The 17,784-nt window shown below is 39.0% G+C and overlaps 1 protein-coding gene across 4 annotated transcripts in view; it reads left to right on the top strand.

Moving 5' to 3' along the window:
• PPP2R5E (protein phosphatase 2 regulatory subunit B'epsilon) overlaps positions 1-17,784 on the top strand; it is a 149,165-nt gene that overhangs the window by 116,325 nt on the left and 15,056 nt on the right. For all 4 annotated transcript variants that reach the window (XM_007192968.3, XM_007192969.3, XM_057543125.1 and 1 more), the window contains 5 exons: positions 13,877-14,007; positions 14,170-14,229; positions 15,219-15,327; positions 16,776-16,829; positions 16,932-16,982. In XM_007192968.3, the coding sequence (XP_007193030.2) occupies positions 13,877-14,007; positions 14,170-14,229; positions 15,219-15,327; positions 16,776-16,829; positions 16,932-16,982 (405 nt within the window). The remainder of the gene's footprint in view (positions 1-13,876; positions 14,008-14,169; positions 14,230-15,218; positions 15,328-16,775; positions 16,830-16,931; positions 16,983-17,784) is intronic.

Raw genomic sequence — 17,784 nt, 5'->3', positions numbered from 1 at the left:
TACTAGGTTGAGAAGCCTTGGAAAAGTGAGATTTGATATATAGCTAGAGAGGTAGTAGATAAATAGGTAGATTCATGGATCACTTGGAAATAGATTGATCCAGACCCTTATCCCAAGTAGGTAAAATGCATTTCAGGCAAAACAAAAGCAAGACATAACAGGTCTGTGTTTGTATTGGAAAGTCCTTGCATTTCTGTAGCACTGTATAGTTGTCAGAGCACCTTTACATGCATTATTTAATTTGATTTATACAGCGATCTAGAGGAGACATGGCTAAGTTTTGTGCCCATTTTATAGATGAATAAATCTGAGGTCTAGAAAAGTTATCCAGGTTTCCCCAGCACATTTCCTATTCTGGTTTTCTGTCCATTAAACCATGATGCCTCCTTGTGATTCCCTTTACCATAACTTGGAATGACTTCAACACAGGAGTAGCCCCCGTCTCTCAACACTGATGAAAAACAAGGTTCTCTTACATTTATGGTAAATTAAAGTGCCCGAGAGGATCAGATAATGATTCAACAGTAGACACTGTGTTTAGTTGACATGGAAACAGGAAATCCTGCAAAGGGCCCAGTCAGTGTGCTCTCCGTGGTCGATGGGTACCGATAAAGCTCCTAAAATTAAAACAACAGAGAAACCCAGACTTGGAAGGGACATTCTGGGTTGTCTCTTCTAGTTCTTTACGCCTTGAGTCAGTTTTCTTTGAGACCCTGATGAGGGGTGACCTCTCCTTGCCCTTTTTCAGTGAGGAAGGGCCACATACTCAGGTAGATTGTTCCGTTTTTGTTAGAAAGTTATTTTTTATGTTGAATCTCCCTATACCTGATACCTTTTGGCCTTATTTCTTCAGAAGAGTCCCTTAGTATATCACTAGCCCAGGCATAACCTTTCAGGTCTTAGAACACAGCTTTTGTATTTACCTCTTGCCTCTTTTTCTCTAAAACAGCAGTTACAACTCAAATGCCTATAGGCTCATTTATAATAGTCTGGTGGCCAGATGTCAGCCAATAGGAGGCAGACCAGCTCCTACTGAAGGGAGCTTTGACTATACCTCTTTCTTCAGTTATTGCCAGACATTTTTTTTTTTTTTCCAAGAGAAATTTTTTTCTCCCAAATTCAGTTTTTTTGTGAAATTTTCTGATAGTTTTAAAATCCTGTTCAGAATGAATTAAAGCCATCTGTCTTCTGGATCTAGCATACCAGCTGTCAGTGTGTGTTCTCTGCTCTAGACTGAGTCCTTAGTTCTGTCAACCCTGTCTCATTTGTCAGTTTTTGGTCTTCGACATGTGTCCAGTTTGTCTTCAAGGATGACATCTGTGTCTGAACGTGGTGCCCTGAACCTGGTCAATCCAATGCAGCTTAGAGTTGAGGGTTTCCATTCCCTTGTCTGGATGCAAGGGTTCTTAAAGGGGAAGTCTCATTAGCTCTTCTTGCTGTTCCATGACACTGCTAACTTAGGTTAATAAGCTTGTGGTCTTAACTGACTTCTAATTTAGTTTTACGCGTGTTGTCATAAACCCGTTTTCGTTTTTCCTTGTTCATTTTACAGTTTGCTTTTTTATCTAGGTGTAGGATCTGACATGTATTCCTATGGAATATCTTATCTCCCCAGCCTTCTGAAATCTTTCTGGATCTTGATTCTGTCATCCACCTTATTCACTGTGCCTTCCAATCACATCTGTGATTACTAGCGATTGGTCTCATTGAAGCCATTGATTAAAATCGTTAAACTAGCCAGGACTCAGGATAGAGGCCTGTGGCATGCCTTTAGCAACTTCCCTTTATTTTAGCACAGATTCACTAATAACAGTGTTTGGATTCCCTCCTTGAGCCGGTTAGAAATTTACCCTAGGATGGGGGCTTCCCTGGTGGCACAGTGGTTAAGAATCCGCCTGCCAATGCAGGGGACACGGGTTCGAGCCCTGGTCCAGGAGGATCTCACATGCTGCGGAGCAACTAAGCCCATGCACCACAACTACTGAGCCTGCACTCTGGAGCCCACTAGCCACAACTGCTGAGCCCACGTGCCACAACTGCTGAGCCCACGTGCCACAACTACTGAAGCCTGTGCACCTAGAGCCCTTGCTCCGCAACAAGAGAAGCCACCGCAGTGAGAAGCCCGTGCAGCACAATGAAGAGTAGCCCCCCACTCACAGCAACTAGAGAAAGCCTGCGTGCAGCAACGAAGACCCAACGCAGCCAAAAATTAAATAAATAAATTTACTTTTTAAAAAAAAGTATCTTAAAAAAAAAGAAAAAGAAATTTACCCTAGGATGTCCTCATCCTCGCATTTAAAAATTTTGTTTATAAGGAGAGTGTAGAGACTTCGTCAGATGTGATGGTAGAAGCCAGGACTTCATGTTTACAGCATTCCCCTCCTCTGTGGGCCTTGGAACTTTATCATAAAAGGAATGCCAGAATCCCTGGCTCTCCAGTGATTAGGACTCTGCAGTCTCACTGCCAAGGGCCCGAGTTCGATCCCTGGTCAGGGAACTAAGATCCCTCAAGCTGCGGGCACGGCCGAAAAGAATAATAATAATAAAGAAAAAGAAAAAGAAATAAAAAGGAACGCCATTTGTCTGCCACGGGGCATTTGTGAACTTCTGGCGGCTACTGTTGGTTTACTGGTAATGTTGCCCTAAGTACTTGCAAATCATGGCATTGATCATCTGTCCCCAAGTTTTGTGAGAGACAAGTAATAAAGTGTAAATAGTGAAGCTCATCTACTTATGCTTTATGTTTTCAGTCCCTGCCTCATTTTTTCAACTTTTTTGCCTTCTTTATCTTCCCTCTGCTGGATCTGTTGATGAACTCAGCCTTTTGACGACGGCTCACCTCAGTGACTGCATCAGTTATGAAGGGGTCAGTCAGGGTATTGGTGGAATTAACGTCACCACTGAGTGGTACTTGAATGTAATCATGTGACTAACCAGTGCACTAATTTTCATGTTGGGGATAAGCTCTGGTTGCCTATCAGCTGCCATCTTCCAAATTACCCTGTTCATTCATGTTCGTAACCTGTAAAGTTGGCCTCCTATTCCTTTTCCTTCCCTAAGTTTGCCCCAACACCTTCTAGGAGTGGGGACTCAATCCCCTGCCTGCTTCTCCTAAGCTTCCTTCCTCAAGAGCTTTGGTCCCGACTTGAGACCTGATGGCAATGGGTGAGCCTTTTGGAGCTTGAGCGTTATTGCTGAGATTCTATTCTGTTATCCCCCATCCCACCCTACCGTCCTCTTCCTCTGACCACCATGCCTTAACTTTGAGCTGGCAGGTCCTTCGTATGTCTGTACCGCCTAGTCAGCTCATTCATTTTGCACACCCTCAGTTTTCCCTCTTTTTTCTCTACCCCATGGACTCCCAGGGTGCTACCTGGTCCTAGCCTGGTTTTCTTGTGCCATGGGAACCCTCATACTTTTCCCTTTTGCAAATCAGGATGACATTCACCTTATTCCTTTTCTTTGAGCAGATTTCTGATTCTCTGTGGATTCTCAAAGATCTCAAAAAGAGTTTTCAACTCAGAACTCTTTTATTTAGTAAGACATAATTTATTCTAGCCACAAGATTTACACTTACTTTCTGTAGCAGCTAGCTGTATTCTTTACAGTCTGTTCTGACTGATTCCTGCATCCCCAAAAGCAAAATAAGAATTGGGCTATTTTAACAGGATGTAGTGGAGAGAAACTTAGAAGGCTCTGGATTGGAATTCTTACTCCCCTATGTACTGTAAGTATATTTTAGGAGCTAAGAATATGAGCTGTGGGATAAGAAGAAACTGCATTCAAACCCTGGCTTTTCTGCTTACTTGCAATGTGACTTTCAGCAAGTTAATACACTTGCTACCAAGCACGAGTTTCCTCATTCATGACATGTAGATAACAGAATAAGTGAGATACTGTTCAGTAAAATAAGATATACCCACAAACTGACAACTGTTAAATCTTCTTAATTGAATTGGCACTATGGATACAAACACAGGCTCCCTACCTTCAGTCTTAAACAGGTACTGAAAACTTGGGCAGATAATTGACTATTTTGAGCCTCAGTGTTTTCTTCTGTAAAATGACAATAACAGTCGTCTTTCTTACAAGTTACAAAAAAATAGGCTGTTATGATAAAATAATATGACTTGTATAAATGTCTGCTGGTAGCATATATGGGGCCTAATAGTTGCTCATTAAATATCAATTCCTCTTTTCACATCCTCATATTATATTACCTGTCCACATTGGTAGGATGTCTTATTTTTCTTGATTCCAATATTAGTTTTTAAACTTCCACCTTTTGAAACAAAATTTTAAAATTTATGTGAAACTTACAATTAAAATTTTGCAAAGAAGGCTTGAATAAATACAGAAATGTAACATAATCCTAGGTGGGAAGACTTGCCATCATAAAAATGCCCATAGACTCTCCAAATTAATCTGTACATTTAGTGCAATTCTAATTAAAATTTCAGTAGTTTCTCTATTTGAAAATTTCAGAGTTCATGAAATAAAAAGTTTTTGAAAAAGAAAACTAGTGATACTTAGACATTAAAACATACTGTAAAGGTACATTAATTAAAACAGCATGGTGGGCTTCCCTGGTGGCGCAGTGGTTGAGAGTCTGCCTGCTAGTGCGGGGGACACGGGTTCGAGCCCTGGTCTGGGAGGATCCCACATGCCGCGGAGCGGCTGGGCCCGTGAGCCACAGCTACTGAGCCTGCGCGTCTGGAGCCTGTGCCCCGCAGCGGGGGGGGCCGCGATAGTGAGGGGCCCGCGCACCGCGATGAAGAGCGGTCCCCGTACCGCGATGAAGAGTGGCCCCCGCTTGCTGTAGCTAGAGAAAGCCCTCGCACGAACTGAAGACCCAACACAGCCAAAAATAAAAGAAATAAATAAAGTAGCTATAAAAGTAATGGATTTAAAAAAAAAAAAAAAAAAAAAAACAGCATGGTATGGGTACAGGAGACTGGAACATAGTAGAAGCTTGGGTGGAAAAGACCCTTTTTAGTATGCTATAAAACTCATAAAAAATATATGAATAAATAGATAAGATAGATACCTACCTACATACATATATATTAAATTGGTATAATGCTCTGAAGAGGAGATCTGATAGAATTCTATTGACTCAGATTGTGACTGAGCAATTCCATGAGAAGTAGATGTGTACACCAAGCAATATGTACAAGGATATTGAATGTATCATTGTTAATGATTATTAGAAAATTGGAAACAATTTAAAAGTTCTTCAGTAGGGGTTGGTTGAATAAACTGTGGACATTCATTTAATGAAGTATTCATCAGTCTATAAAAGGAATGAGATAGAGCTACACATAATGTGTTTTTAAGTGAAACATGCACATTATGGAACAGTATGATATTTTGAACCTGAGTCTGTTATTTTAGGGAAAAGGAATGTTTGTCTCTGCACTAAAAATTTTGGAAGGAGATACACCACGTTTTTATTAATTGTCTGGTAGGGTGTAAGATTATGTGTGATGATCTTTACTTTCTAATTTCTATTTTTTGCATTTAAAAAATAGTGAACATGTATGTTATAATCAATAAGAATAGTCAAAATATTTCAATTACAGCTACATTATCATTTTGTTGCCTTGCATTTTTTGTAAAACTCAGCTGATTCTGTGCATTAATCTTCCTAAGACTATTTTTTATAAGACTATGCCATTCTTTTATACTTAACATTTCTTTGTATTTCCTTCCTTTTATCATTTGTGCATGTCCTTTTAAAGTCTGAAGCTCGGTGGCAAGCCTCCTGTGTTGCCTCAAGGGCCTCTTTCAATACCTCTCGTTTTAATTCCTCAGCAGGAAGCAATATAGATTAGTGGTTAAGTGTATAGACTGGTTTGGATTCAGACTACCATTTTTTAGTGCATGACCTTGGGCAAGTTATATAACTGCTGTATGCCTCAGTTTCCTCTTCTGGAAAGTAGATGCAAAATATCCATTATATGATAGTAATTATGTTGTAAGGTTCTTGTGCAGATTTAATAAGTGTATACATATGTAAACACTAAGAACAATTCCTGATAATAGTAACTGTTCAGTAAATGTTACACTGCTGCTGTCACTACTATTTTTATTAGGATCAGTTCTTGTTTTTAAAACTTTCTTTACCATTATTTTCTAGAACAGCCTCAATCCAGGAAGTTACGTGATGTTAGTCTGTCATGTCTTACCTAGCATGTTATTAATTTTTTGAAATCTAACTTTTACCATTCTAAAAAATCAAAAAGCCCTTTGGACTCTGCTTATATGGTTCTTCGTGGGCTGTTGGGATTTTTAAAGATGTTAAATGTGGTCTCTTGTCCTTGAATTCTCATCAGTTCCACTTCACCAACTGATTTCTTCCAATCAGTGTTAGAAGTAAATGTTTACTTAGTGCCAGGAGCATGTACTTTTTAGTGTGTAAGAACCAGGGAAAGCACATTCAAATCTTTACAGAGGCCAGACAAGTGATACATAATGAAGTAGTCTGGGTGTAACAGAAAGGAATTGATGGAAACAGTGGTGACCTAGAGAGCTCGGACCCTGCTGCCAATCTGTTTCTGTTAACTGTTGGCTGATTGCTAAGTGGGCCAAGTGTTGCTAGATTCTTCTGATTTTTTAAGAGAACGAAATCTAGATTTTTGTATGGGCCAGTCAAAATCGTCAGTGACTTGTACCTTTGAAGGGTTTGCTCTTTTTTATTTCAGAATGGACTAGTTTGTTTAAATTTCATAGTAATTTTTGTTAAATCTAGATTTACATAACCTTTAGCATTTCTTATGTACTTAATCTAAGTCTTTACATAAGGAAGCTGTCAGAGACTTATCAAAGATAGTCGATTGCTTAAATAGTGCCCTTGTGTCCATGGTAATGTTGTTGATTTTAGACTTAAGTAACTTAGCTATAAGTGTGTTGGCTTGCCTAGGCTTTGGAAACAACCTTGTCTATTCCCAGTAAAGATAATTTTCATCTGCGTTAGGGTGGTTGGGAAAACGGTTTCTTTATGACACTTCCCTCCCCCAAGACCAAAAATGAATTGCCAAACCTTGAATTATGTCAATGGGTGAATTGTCGTAGTAAGAGTTTAGTAGCATATCTCTAAAGACTGCTTTCAACCATTCTGCAAGTCTGAAAAGTAGTCTGTGGTTGCTAAGAGATGTACTGTTCAAGTATCTCCATAAACATATGTACTGCTGGAGATAGCTAGTTAGTAATTTGTACTTCACATTTGCGGTTATATTTAGCTGAAAGGTACTGTAATTATCATGCAAATTACGCAAGTCATCCAGCCTGTCCTTAAAAGTGACCTTTTGTTATTGTGTTTTAAAAACTGAAGACAAATTGGACATGACACAAAACCAACCCGTGAAAAAATGTTAGGTTCTTAACTGAAATAAAATTCACGAGGCCTTGAATCTCAGCTCTAATACAAAGAACTGTTTTCCAAACAAGTTCCTTGAATATGTCAAAATGCTTACATTTCTCTCTCAGAGTCTATAGCAAATAAAACTTTAGAGAGTTTATTTCTACCAGGAATTTTATCAGATAGCCATTACCAGTTAAATCGCCCCATCCCATCCTGTCCAACCTATAACTCAGAAACCTTAAAAAAGGTCTGTACTGCTCTGACTTCTGCATCCAGAGCCAGCTTGGTAGGCAAGCAACTTGTGCAGGGGCGGAGGGCCCTGTGCTTAGAAGGACCTTGTTCATGGTTTAATGCTTTGCTGTTGCTGTCTTGAAATTCTTAGTACTTTTTGAACAAGGAGCAGTACGTTTTCGTTTTGCGCTGGGCCCACAAATTATGTAGCTAGTCCCTGCCTGTATCCCACTAAGTGCATCATTATGTACCATAACAACTCTTTCTTGAAATGCTGACCAAACTGGTTGTCTTAAAATTTTAAATCGCAGGGTTTTCTTGAATCAGTTGGAATAAATGCTTGAAGGAGAATAGAATGGACTTCTCTACTTTGTAGGAAAAATGCTGAAATTAGGAGAGAAATAAAAGCCTGTGACTTGGCAGAGTTGTTCACGTTTGTATGACTGACACCTCTGAAATTTTTATACTGAGTTATAGGGGTCCTGAAGTCAGAATTGCTAGAAGCTTATAATGTGCAACCGTTTGATCCCTTGTCCATGCTGTGCTTGCTCAGTGGTTGCCCATAGGTCAGTTCATTTCATATGTTGGTCCTCTTGAGTTGTTATGATTCACGGAAGTCAGGCTGCCGCTGGCTCTTCTTTCTTGGTTCTGGGCTATTTTCTCCAGGTGCTTTATTACTTGATCGAGGTGAAGGTATTAGGAAGATTTTTTTTTTTTTTTTCACCTAGCAGAGTAGCTTAAGTGAAAAACAAAGCCAGACATGTAGAGATCTGATTTTAGTTTGGTTTAAAACATTGAGAATACTAATTTCATTGATTATTTACTCTTTCTTTACATGAAGTAGCGCTGGGCAGTTGCTTCTTTATGTAGAAGAGGATAATGGGCTTTTTGTTTCAAGTCTTTTGCTCATACGGTTTATAAAGAAAAATAGCAAGCCCTGCCTGATCCTTCCCCAACCCAGAGTCTCATTCCCTATAGGTAACCACATTCAAGTCTTCTAGCTGTTTCCTCATATGTATCTCCATACTTCTAAATAGCACTCTTACTGCCGTTTGTTGATTTTTTTCATCTGTTCCTACTATAAGCCATTGCATGTCTCCCTCTATATCTCCCTCCTTTACGTCTTTCCAATGCAGTTATGTCACAATATTTAATTCAATCAAATTGTAGTGTTTGCATTAGTATGACTGTGTATATGTTGTTCAGAGCCAAGGCACACATTATGCTATAATTACATTTCTTTTCTTGTAGGGCTTTTTTTTTTTAACCCCTAGAATTAGTAGTTGCCTTATTTTTCACTTGCTTGCTTTCTTATGTAGTCGTCATTAGTTCATCCCTTAGTTCTCTGAGAGCACCATACAACTCTTCCCAGTCTGGCCCACGCTGATAACTAGTCTTTTTTTTTTTCTCTCTTGGAGGCCTTTTTTCTGGAGCTCCAGTCATCCTGCTCTAGTTGGCACTGGTTGCTTTCTCTAGGCTGTATCTGCAGTGGCCATCCTGGGATTTACCTTTTCTGGACTATGTCTTTATTTCCTTGGTTTCCTCTCTTTCGTTTTCGTGGGATACATACTCTAAATGCTTCCTAAGAAAGCATGAATGGGATGTAAATTTTTTGAGCCCTGCTTCTCTGAAAATGGCTTTATTCTACCCACATACTTGATTGATGTTTTGGCTAGGTTTGCATTTCTAGGTTGGAGCCCATCCTCCCTCAGCAGTTTAAAGGAATTGCTCTATTGTCTTCTAGCTTTCAGTGTTGGTGTTGAGAAGGCCTGTGCCAGCTGAATTCCTTATCCTTTATAGTGACCTGTTTTCTCTGTAAGCTTTTGTGATCTACTCTTTGTCCACAATGTCCGGAAACTTCAAAGTGTTGTGCTTTGTTGTGAGTCTTTGTTCATTTATTGTGCAGAGGACATAATGGCCCTCATCTATATTGAAACTCATGTACTCATGTCCTTTTTTCCTGGAAAATTACATTGAATTATTTCTCAGATAATTTCCTTCTCTTTATTTTCTCTGTTTTTCTGTCTCTGTACCCATTTTCTGTCTCTGTACCCATTTAAAATGTTAGTCATGTGTTGGACCTTTTGAATTGATCCTTTAGTTTTCTTATCTTCTGTTACAATCTTCATCGTTTGGTTATACTTTCAGTGTAGATTTGCTCATTTTAATGCGCCAGTCCTTCTGAAACTTTTATTTCTGTTACATCTTGAATTTCCAAAAGCTCTATTTTATTTTCTGAATATTCATCTGTAATAGCATTCTGATTTTGTTTCAAGTATCTAGTAGATTCGTTTACTTCTGGGGATGTTATAGGTTCTTTTTTTGCAGTTTTTTTCCGCTCCTTGCAGTATGGCTGTTACCTCTGAGTTCTTTATGATTGTTTGTTTTGGTCTCTATTTTTTATGTTAGAGTGTTTGGTGATCTTTGACAATATTCATAGTTATACGTTAGTCCAAAAAAAGCCTCCTAGAACCTGTGTCTGTGAGTGTGAGTGTGTGTGTGTGTGAGTGTGTGTGTGTGTGTGTGAGTATGAGTATATGTGTGTGTGTATGTGTGTGTGTACGCATAAGTGGGAGATACTTGGCACGTTAGGCAGAGGCCTTGCCATTTCATTGAGAAACCTTCAAATATTAGTGTATCTGCAGGTGTTTTCCTCTTGAGGCTGTCAATTTCCCCAAAAAGGGACCGTCTAATCTCCTGCCTCAGTCAGAATTGAGAGCTTAGTCAGGGAAGGGCCTGGCAAAGGTCATGTTCTTCAGCATGCAGAATTTTATTAAATCCCATTATTTTCAATAACTGTTTTACTTTAGCTATATCTGATGTCCCCAAGACTAGATACTTACTCATTTATTCCCTCCAGACCTTGATTTTAGATCTTCAGTACACTGCATGGGACAGAGAATCTGGGAGGTCTTGTTACTCTATCTCCAAGCTTTCAACCAGTTCTCCTGTTTCTAGCTCTTCACACCCTTGACATCAAATATATCTGGTACCTTCAGTTCTTATGCCTTTTAAGGGTTCTCTGGTGTGAATTGGCTTGCTTCTTCTTGGCGTCCCTCCCTGCTGGCAGAATTGAAAAACATTTAGCAGAGTGGAGAAAGAGGAAACCTAAGATAGTTACCCCTTGCCATCTACTTTCCATCTTTGAGAGATGTGCGTCTAATCTGCTCTCCAATCCTTTCTGCCCCATGGATTTCTTCCATTTTTATTCTTTTTACTCTCACTTCAGGGAGTGTTCAAGAGGAGAGAGGTTCAATCCCCCAAGTCTAACTGAAAGACCCTAACTACCTTTTTCATTTTGCCCTTTTAATTTCACTGTAGATTTATTATGAGGTTCAGGGGAGGTTCTTTGGCTAAATCACTAGGCAGTTCACCTCTGTCTGTTAGCTTCAGGAAGGCCGATTTTGTAAACTAGGAGACAGCATGTTGACAGGTCTGTCTTTGCTCTGTAATCACCCTGGAAACTCTCCAGCTTCACTTCTTTGACAACAAGTTGCCTGTTACATTGTAGGGGGCATAGTCTACCTAGGCATTTACAGATACTGGATTATATTTTTCATTGCTTTTTTTTTATGGGGAGTGTTTGAAGTGTATCTATGACTAAGCACACAAATATTACTCTGTTTTGGAAATTAGAGCTCATCCCACTCTCTCCTCTTTTTGGGCCTGTGCACTGTTCTACCTTTTCTTTTGTCTCATACATCATGAAATCATCAAGAGTGTGTTCTGTAGAGCAGCAGAAAAGTAGTTTATGTACTGCAATTCATCTTTCTCAAAGAACATAGAATATATAATATTTGTGGCTTTAAAACTCATTCAGGTTAGGTGCCTGATAATACATTTTCTTTGAGGGCCTAATGGAAACATTAGTTAAATAATTTTTGTATAATTATTATGTGTTCATTAAACTCTTAAAGATTAACAGTACATAAGCATGGTTGATTCAAGTTTTGCTTAAAGTACACCCCCTCAAACCTTCTCCTACGTTAGTTGCAAATTACTCATTAAGCCCTTTTACAACACTTGAAAATAGAAACCAACTAAAAAAATAGAACTCAAAGGTTAATTATTTCTATTAACAAGGAATGGAATGAGTAGGTTAGAACTTTTCTGTCATTTTATGCAGGCATTAAGAGATACCGAGCCGGTGGGGCCTTTTTTGCCCATAGGGTTCACATCTTTCTTTCTTAGACTGTTTCTTATGGAAATGTGTAGTTGACTTGCTCATTGCTTTCCTGTGGACTCCAAGTTTGTGTGTGTGTGTGTGTGCGCGCATGCATGCGCGCAGCAAAGAGGACAATCCCTGGTGCGTGCAGAGATTGACTGATTGACTGGTTGATTGATTGCATGACTAAGTAGGCAGAGAGATGGCAGGTATTTTAACCACATCTTCTGTTTAGATAGCTGCTGGTGAAAGTATGTGTTATTGAATCTGCCATGAACACTTCCTTCACCTCTAACTCCTAATTTCTTCATGGACGTCACTTCCCATAGGACCCTTCCCTGATCACTCCACTTCTCCCAAATAGAGTAGATGTGTCTGCTATGTATTTATATAGTACCCTGAGCCACTTACCATGCTGCTTACTTCCCTGTATCCCTCATCGCATTAGGCTCTGTAAAAGCAGTGTTGCTCATCATTGTCTGTAACTCTTGTCTTTTGTTCAAAGAAAAGCACCAAAGTAGATGATTTATTTGATTACTGCCCACTGAGTTCTTCTGCTGTCGGTCTCAGCCTCAGTCTTAATCACCTGAAATCATGCTTTAGTCTCTCATGATAGCTTTTTTTGGTAATTAGGATAGTCTATTCATTTGTATGCTGTCTATATGCTCTTGAAATGTTTCGCTATAAAGTCAACATTAGAACTATGAGTTTTGTTTTATTGCAATGATAATGAAGGTATGAAGAACTCAGTAAAATTCAAACCAGTCTCCAAGTTTGTTCTTCAGCTAGAGGAACCTGCCCACTATTGTTCAAAAAAAATATAGCAGCCTTATTGAGATATAATTCATATACCGTAAAATTCAGCCTTTTAAAGTTTACAATTTGATGTTTTTTAATATATTCCACAGAGTTGTGTAACCATCACTGGTATATAATTGCAGAACACTTATCATTTCCCAAAGACACACCATACTCGTTAGCAGCCACTCTTCATTCTGCTTTCTGTCTCTATGGATTTGCCTATTCTGGATATTTCATATAAATGTCATCATACAATATGTGGCCTTTTTGTGTCTGGCTTCTTTCACTTGGCATGATGTTTGACAGGTTCATCCATGTGGTAACATATTTTTGTACTTCATTCCTTTTTATGGCTGAATAATATTCCACTGTAAGCACACTTTGCAGCAGTCAATGGGCATTTGGGTTATTTCCACTTTTTGGCTATTATGAATCGTGCTGCAGTGAACATTCATGTACAAGTTTTTGTGTTGACATATGTTTTCAATTCTGATAAGATGTGATCTTATCAGGATTCAGTTATTGCCTTTAGATTACAAATGATTGGGAACTTAAAAATAATGTTATTCATGTATAACATACATACGGAAATCTTAAGTGTTTACTTCAGTGGTGAACACACCCATGTGATAAGAGCCAGGATCTAGAAAGAGAACATTGCCAGTATTGTTGGGAACTTTGATGTTTGCTTTGGTGTGGGTTATCTAAATTTACTTGAATGCTCTGGCAGAGCTGAAAGCTTAACTATATATTTGGAACATAAGCTCAGTAGATGGCTTATTGTATAGAATTGCGGTGATTGAGGTAATGGACTCTAGGGTCTCAACTGCTTGGGTTCAAATCCCAGCTCTGCCACTTGAGACCATGGGCAAGTTACTTAGCATCTCTGTGCCCCAATTTCCTCTTCTGAAAAATGGGAATAAGACTACCTCATAGGGAGTATTAATATAAGTAGATTGCTTAGAAAGTTGCCTGATGATCATACTAAGTGCTGTATATGTGTTACCCATTATTATGATTATTGTTATGATTGTTATTATTGTGTATATCTTCTCTAGAGTATAAGCTACCCTTGTCTGACTTATTTATCACTGTATTCCCAAAGATTAGCACTGTGCCTGGCACATAATAGATTTTCAGTCATTTTTTGAGGAAGGAAGGAAGGGAGGGAGGGAGAAAGGAAGGAAGGAAGAAAGGAAGAGAGGGAGGGAGGGAGGAAGGAAGGAAGGAAGGGATTTTAAATAATGAGTGGCAGAATTCCTAAATCCTTTTCTGAAACTGCTTTTGACAGCTACACTGTCTTTTATTTACAACAGCTTTTGGAGCTGTTTGACAGCGAAGACCCTCGGGAACGGGACTACTTAAAAACAGTCTTACACAGAATTTATGGCAAGTTTCTTGGTCTTAGAGCATTTATCCGAAAACAGATTAACAATATTTTTCTAAGGTAAGTGGAGGGTGGGGGGGAGAAGGAGAAGCAAAGTTGGTGGTTTTATAGAAGTATTAAGTAAACCTCAAATATTTGACCATAGTGTACTGACTTTTTCTCTTTTTCTTTTCTCTCCTCTCCTCCCCTCCCCATCCCCTCTTCTTTTCTCTCTCTTTTTAGGTTTGTTTATGAAACAGAACACTTCAATGGTGTAGCTGAACTGCTGGAAATATTAGGAAGGTAAGCACATTTTTATCTAATTGCTAATCTCAGGTGAATGTCGTTGTGACAGGTTCAGGTGGCACAGGGAAATGCTACCCCAAATCCCTTGCTTGTATGTACATTGGGTCTCATCTGTGCTTATAGCGTGTTTCCCAGCTGACTCTACAAGACACAGTTTTGTGTTTCCCTTGTTCCATAATTATGAATTGCTATTTTTTGGGAATGACTGAAAGAGCTAACAGTTTATTCATTATTCATCTAATTGCAGTCAGGCCAGTTACTCCAAAGCATCTTATTCTTGTCAGTTTCGTTTCTAGGCTACCTATCCTCTGCCATAATTTTTGAAAGTAAGTTTATAATAAGTTAGAAAGATTGCCATTTTCAAAGGGACCATGTACCCAGGTGAAGTTCTTGAACAGCTGCTGCCTGGAGTAGTGGAATGAATTGGAAAGAGACAGCTGTTGTGTGGGTTTCTACACACAAGAGAGCTAATGTAACTGGATGATGTGATTACTTAGTCTCTCTTCCTAATATGAGGAGAGAGGGAAGGTGGAGTCACACGGTTCTCTCTGGGACTTCCCATAGTTGGGCTCTTTACCCAGGGGTATTCTTGGCCTGAGCCAATTTCAGGAACGGGAAGGAATGATGTCTGGAAATGGAAAGGGTCATCAGTGAGCAAGGCAGGCGATTATTTGGGGAAGGAAAAGAGGGAAGGAAAAATAAAGAGTTGTTGATACAAAAGCTTTTGGGAACTATCCAACTAGGTGTAAGAGCTCAGGAGCCTTTGCTGGGAGATCAGAAGCAAATTTCCTTCTTTTAAATTTCCTTCCTACTTAAAGGTATTCTTTAAAGCAACTAAGAAGTCTCGAATGCCACTGGGGTGGGTTTTGGGTTGTTCTGGACTCAACATAAACTGATTAAGATTTAACCTAATCTCACAAGAACAGTGTCTCAATTTAGCTTGTTGTGGTAACATTGCTAATTCATGTCTCTTTTCTTTTTCCTAGTATTATCAATGGCTTTGCTTTACCTCTTAAGGCAGAACACAAACAGTTTCTGGTGAAAGTGTTGATCCCTTTACACACTGTCAGGAGCTTATCACTCTTCCATGCCCAGGTAGAATTTTGTACAACTACTTTTGGAAGCAAAATAAAGTTTGCAAACCCAGTGTTTCGTTGATATTGTTATTTACTTAATTTACACAAACAAAATGCTTCTTAAAGTTTAAAATATTCCCCAAGGCAAATAAAAATGTGTATATATTTTCCTATGTATAGGAGTGTCATGGGAATATTTTTCAAGTGGGAGGAGCATTTGTTTAATCGTATCATTTTACAGAGAGAACTTAGATACTTGCCCAAGTTCACACAATTATATACTGAACAGGTTGCATATAATAAAATGTAATGGGCTTTTCAGATTTGGACCTTTGTACATGTGTAATCATTTTGGGATGTTCTTGAATCTTTTAGCTCATCCTCATTTTGCATTAGTCTCTCCTTGCCCTTTGCCCCCTCTTCTAGTTCATTCACCATTCCTTTCTCACTTTCTATATACAAATAACACTCTCACAAGTAAACAAATCAATCAGTGTTTTCACTTACTTTTATTTTTAGCCTCCATTACTTTAAAAAGCATACCCTGTCTAGTCCCCACTCTAATTTCCCTGCTAACGCTGCCTTGCATGGTAAGCATGTCACTAGGAGGTAGATAAATGATCTAGTGGCATTTTAATTTTACCAGTTCAAACCTCTGACGCCCTCCTCCTTGCAATGGGAATGCTTTGAGTTTGCATAAAAATGTAACACATTTTTCAGAGTGGTGTTCCTCTTTAAATGTGAAATGCTGTGTTTCGAGGAAAAATTAGTCCATATGCTTCTAATTTAGAACACCATCAAAATGTTGTTTCGCAAGAGTGGATTTCTTGTCCAAGAATCTTTACGAGCCCTTTTGCAGGTCTTGTCTCTAGTTTTTGAAATAGGATATCACACTTCACGATCATTTACAAATTCTTACCTCGATGAGTTAGCATCAGATGTAGAACTCTTCGTGTTTGTCCAGGGCTCTACCTGTGGCAGGTACAACCTTTTATCTTTCCATGAAGCTGCTTCAGTTTGCGCGTGCCATTTCATGCCACCAGCAATGTTTTTAGTAAGTGCCTGCTTCTCATGTAGGACTCTTCTGGAACCACCGTAAGACCCAATACTGTTGATGTTCCAGCAAAGAGAAAAGAAGCCCATGAGATGTAGCTCAAACTATATGTAGATGAGATACTTTCAGAATATGCTGGATGTGCTGTTTCACCTCTGCTTTTCATTAGCTGAATATTTCATGTCCCAATATTCTTTTTAAAAAAATTTCCCTGGAGCCTTGTTAGTGTCAATCTTTGGCTTGAAAAAGTAGCTTCACATTTTGCTTTATATATACTTTATTTTAAAAATGAATTGAATGTGAAGTTATTAAAACCAGACTCTGGAAACTTTTTAGGGCTTTTTAATAATACATCTTTGAGCCCTGAGTATATAGAATTTCCAATTTTGTCTTTTGTCTGTTTCTTTCTCCAGCTGGCATATTGCATAGTACAGTTTCTGGAGAAAGATCCTTCACTCACAGAACCAGTAAGTATTTTTTCCATAATTTCAAAAAACTTCAGAAAGACCACTTTTCATGGCGTATATAAGAAAATTAACTGCAATTTGTTTTTCTCCTTTTCATTTTAGGTTATTAGGGGATTAATGAAATTTTGGCCCAAAACATGTAGTCAAAAAGAGGTAAGTGTTCAATGTCAGTGTGTTAGTAGCTTACTAGAGCACTGAGATAATAAGCATGTGTAAAAATGCATTATCTCCTCTAATCCTCATTGTAACTCAGCAAGGCAGGACTGTAAATATTCTCATTTTACTAGTTATGAAATTGCTATTTAGAGGTTAAGTAGCCTGCCTGGGTGTGCTAAGTACAGGTGATTAGGCCACAACCTGCCTCCCTGATTCCTGAACCCTGGGCTTTCACCCTGGGCTGCTCAGCCCTGGGTAAGCCCAAGGCAGACCCCAGTCATGTGTCCAACTGTCTAGCTCTAGTGATGTCCCCTTCCTAGTGACCACCTACGTAATATGAAGGTTTTGCTGTCACTGTTGATAGATGCTACAGCAAGCTGCCCCAATACCTACTTTAAAGCATCATGTAGGTGGGATCTTACTATGTACAATCTTAAAATATATTACAGACCTTTAGTTTCAGCTGTTCACAGGTGGCCCTGGAAATCTCTGATCTACAATCATTTGTACTTTTGCCAAGACCTAAGTGGGCATGTGCTGTGTGAGGTTGCTGTGGAGAAAGTGAGGCTCTTAGCTTCGCGGTGAGCCTAGCTGGGCCCCAGATCTGCACCCACTTTTCTGAAAGGTTAGAAACCATATGGAAAATGGCCCAGAAACAAAAGTCAGCTGTTAGTTTTTCATTTGGAGAGTATTTTGGAAGAACTTCAGAATGTTTCTTAACAAATGGCAAGGCTCGACTCTATTTCGCTTTTAACGGAAACACCCTCCTTCTCAAATCAGCTACGATTCTCCAGAACCC

This window comes from Balaenoptera acutorostrata, chromosome 3 (assembly GCF_949987535.1).
Source record: "Balaenoptera acutorostrata chromosome 3, mBalAcu1.1, whole genome shotgun sequence".
NCBI classification, from domain to species: Eukaryota; Metazoa; Chordata; class Mammalia; order Artiodactyla; family Balaenopteridae; genus Balaenoptera; species Balaenoptera acutorostrata.
Note: the sequence above shows the minus strand (reverse complement) of the source record. Positions and strands in the feature narration are given on the sequence as shown.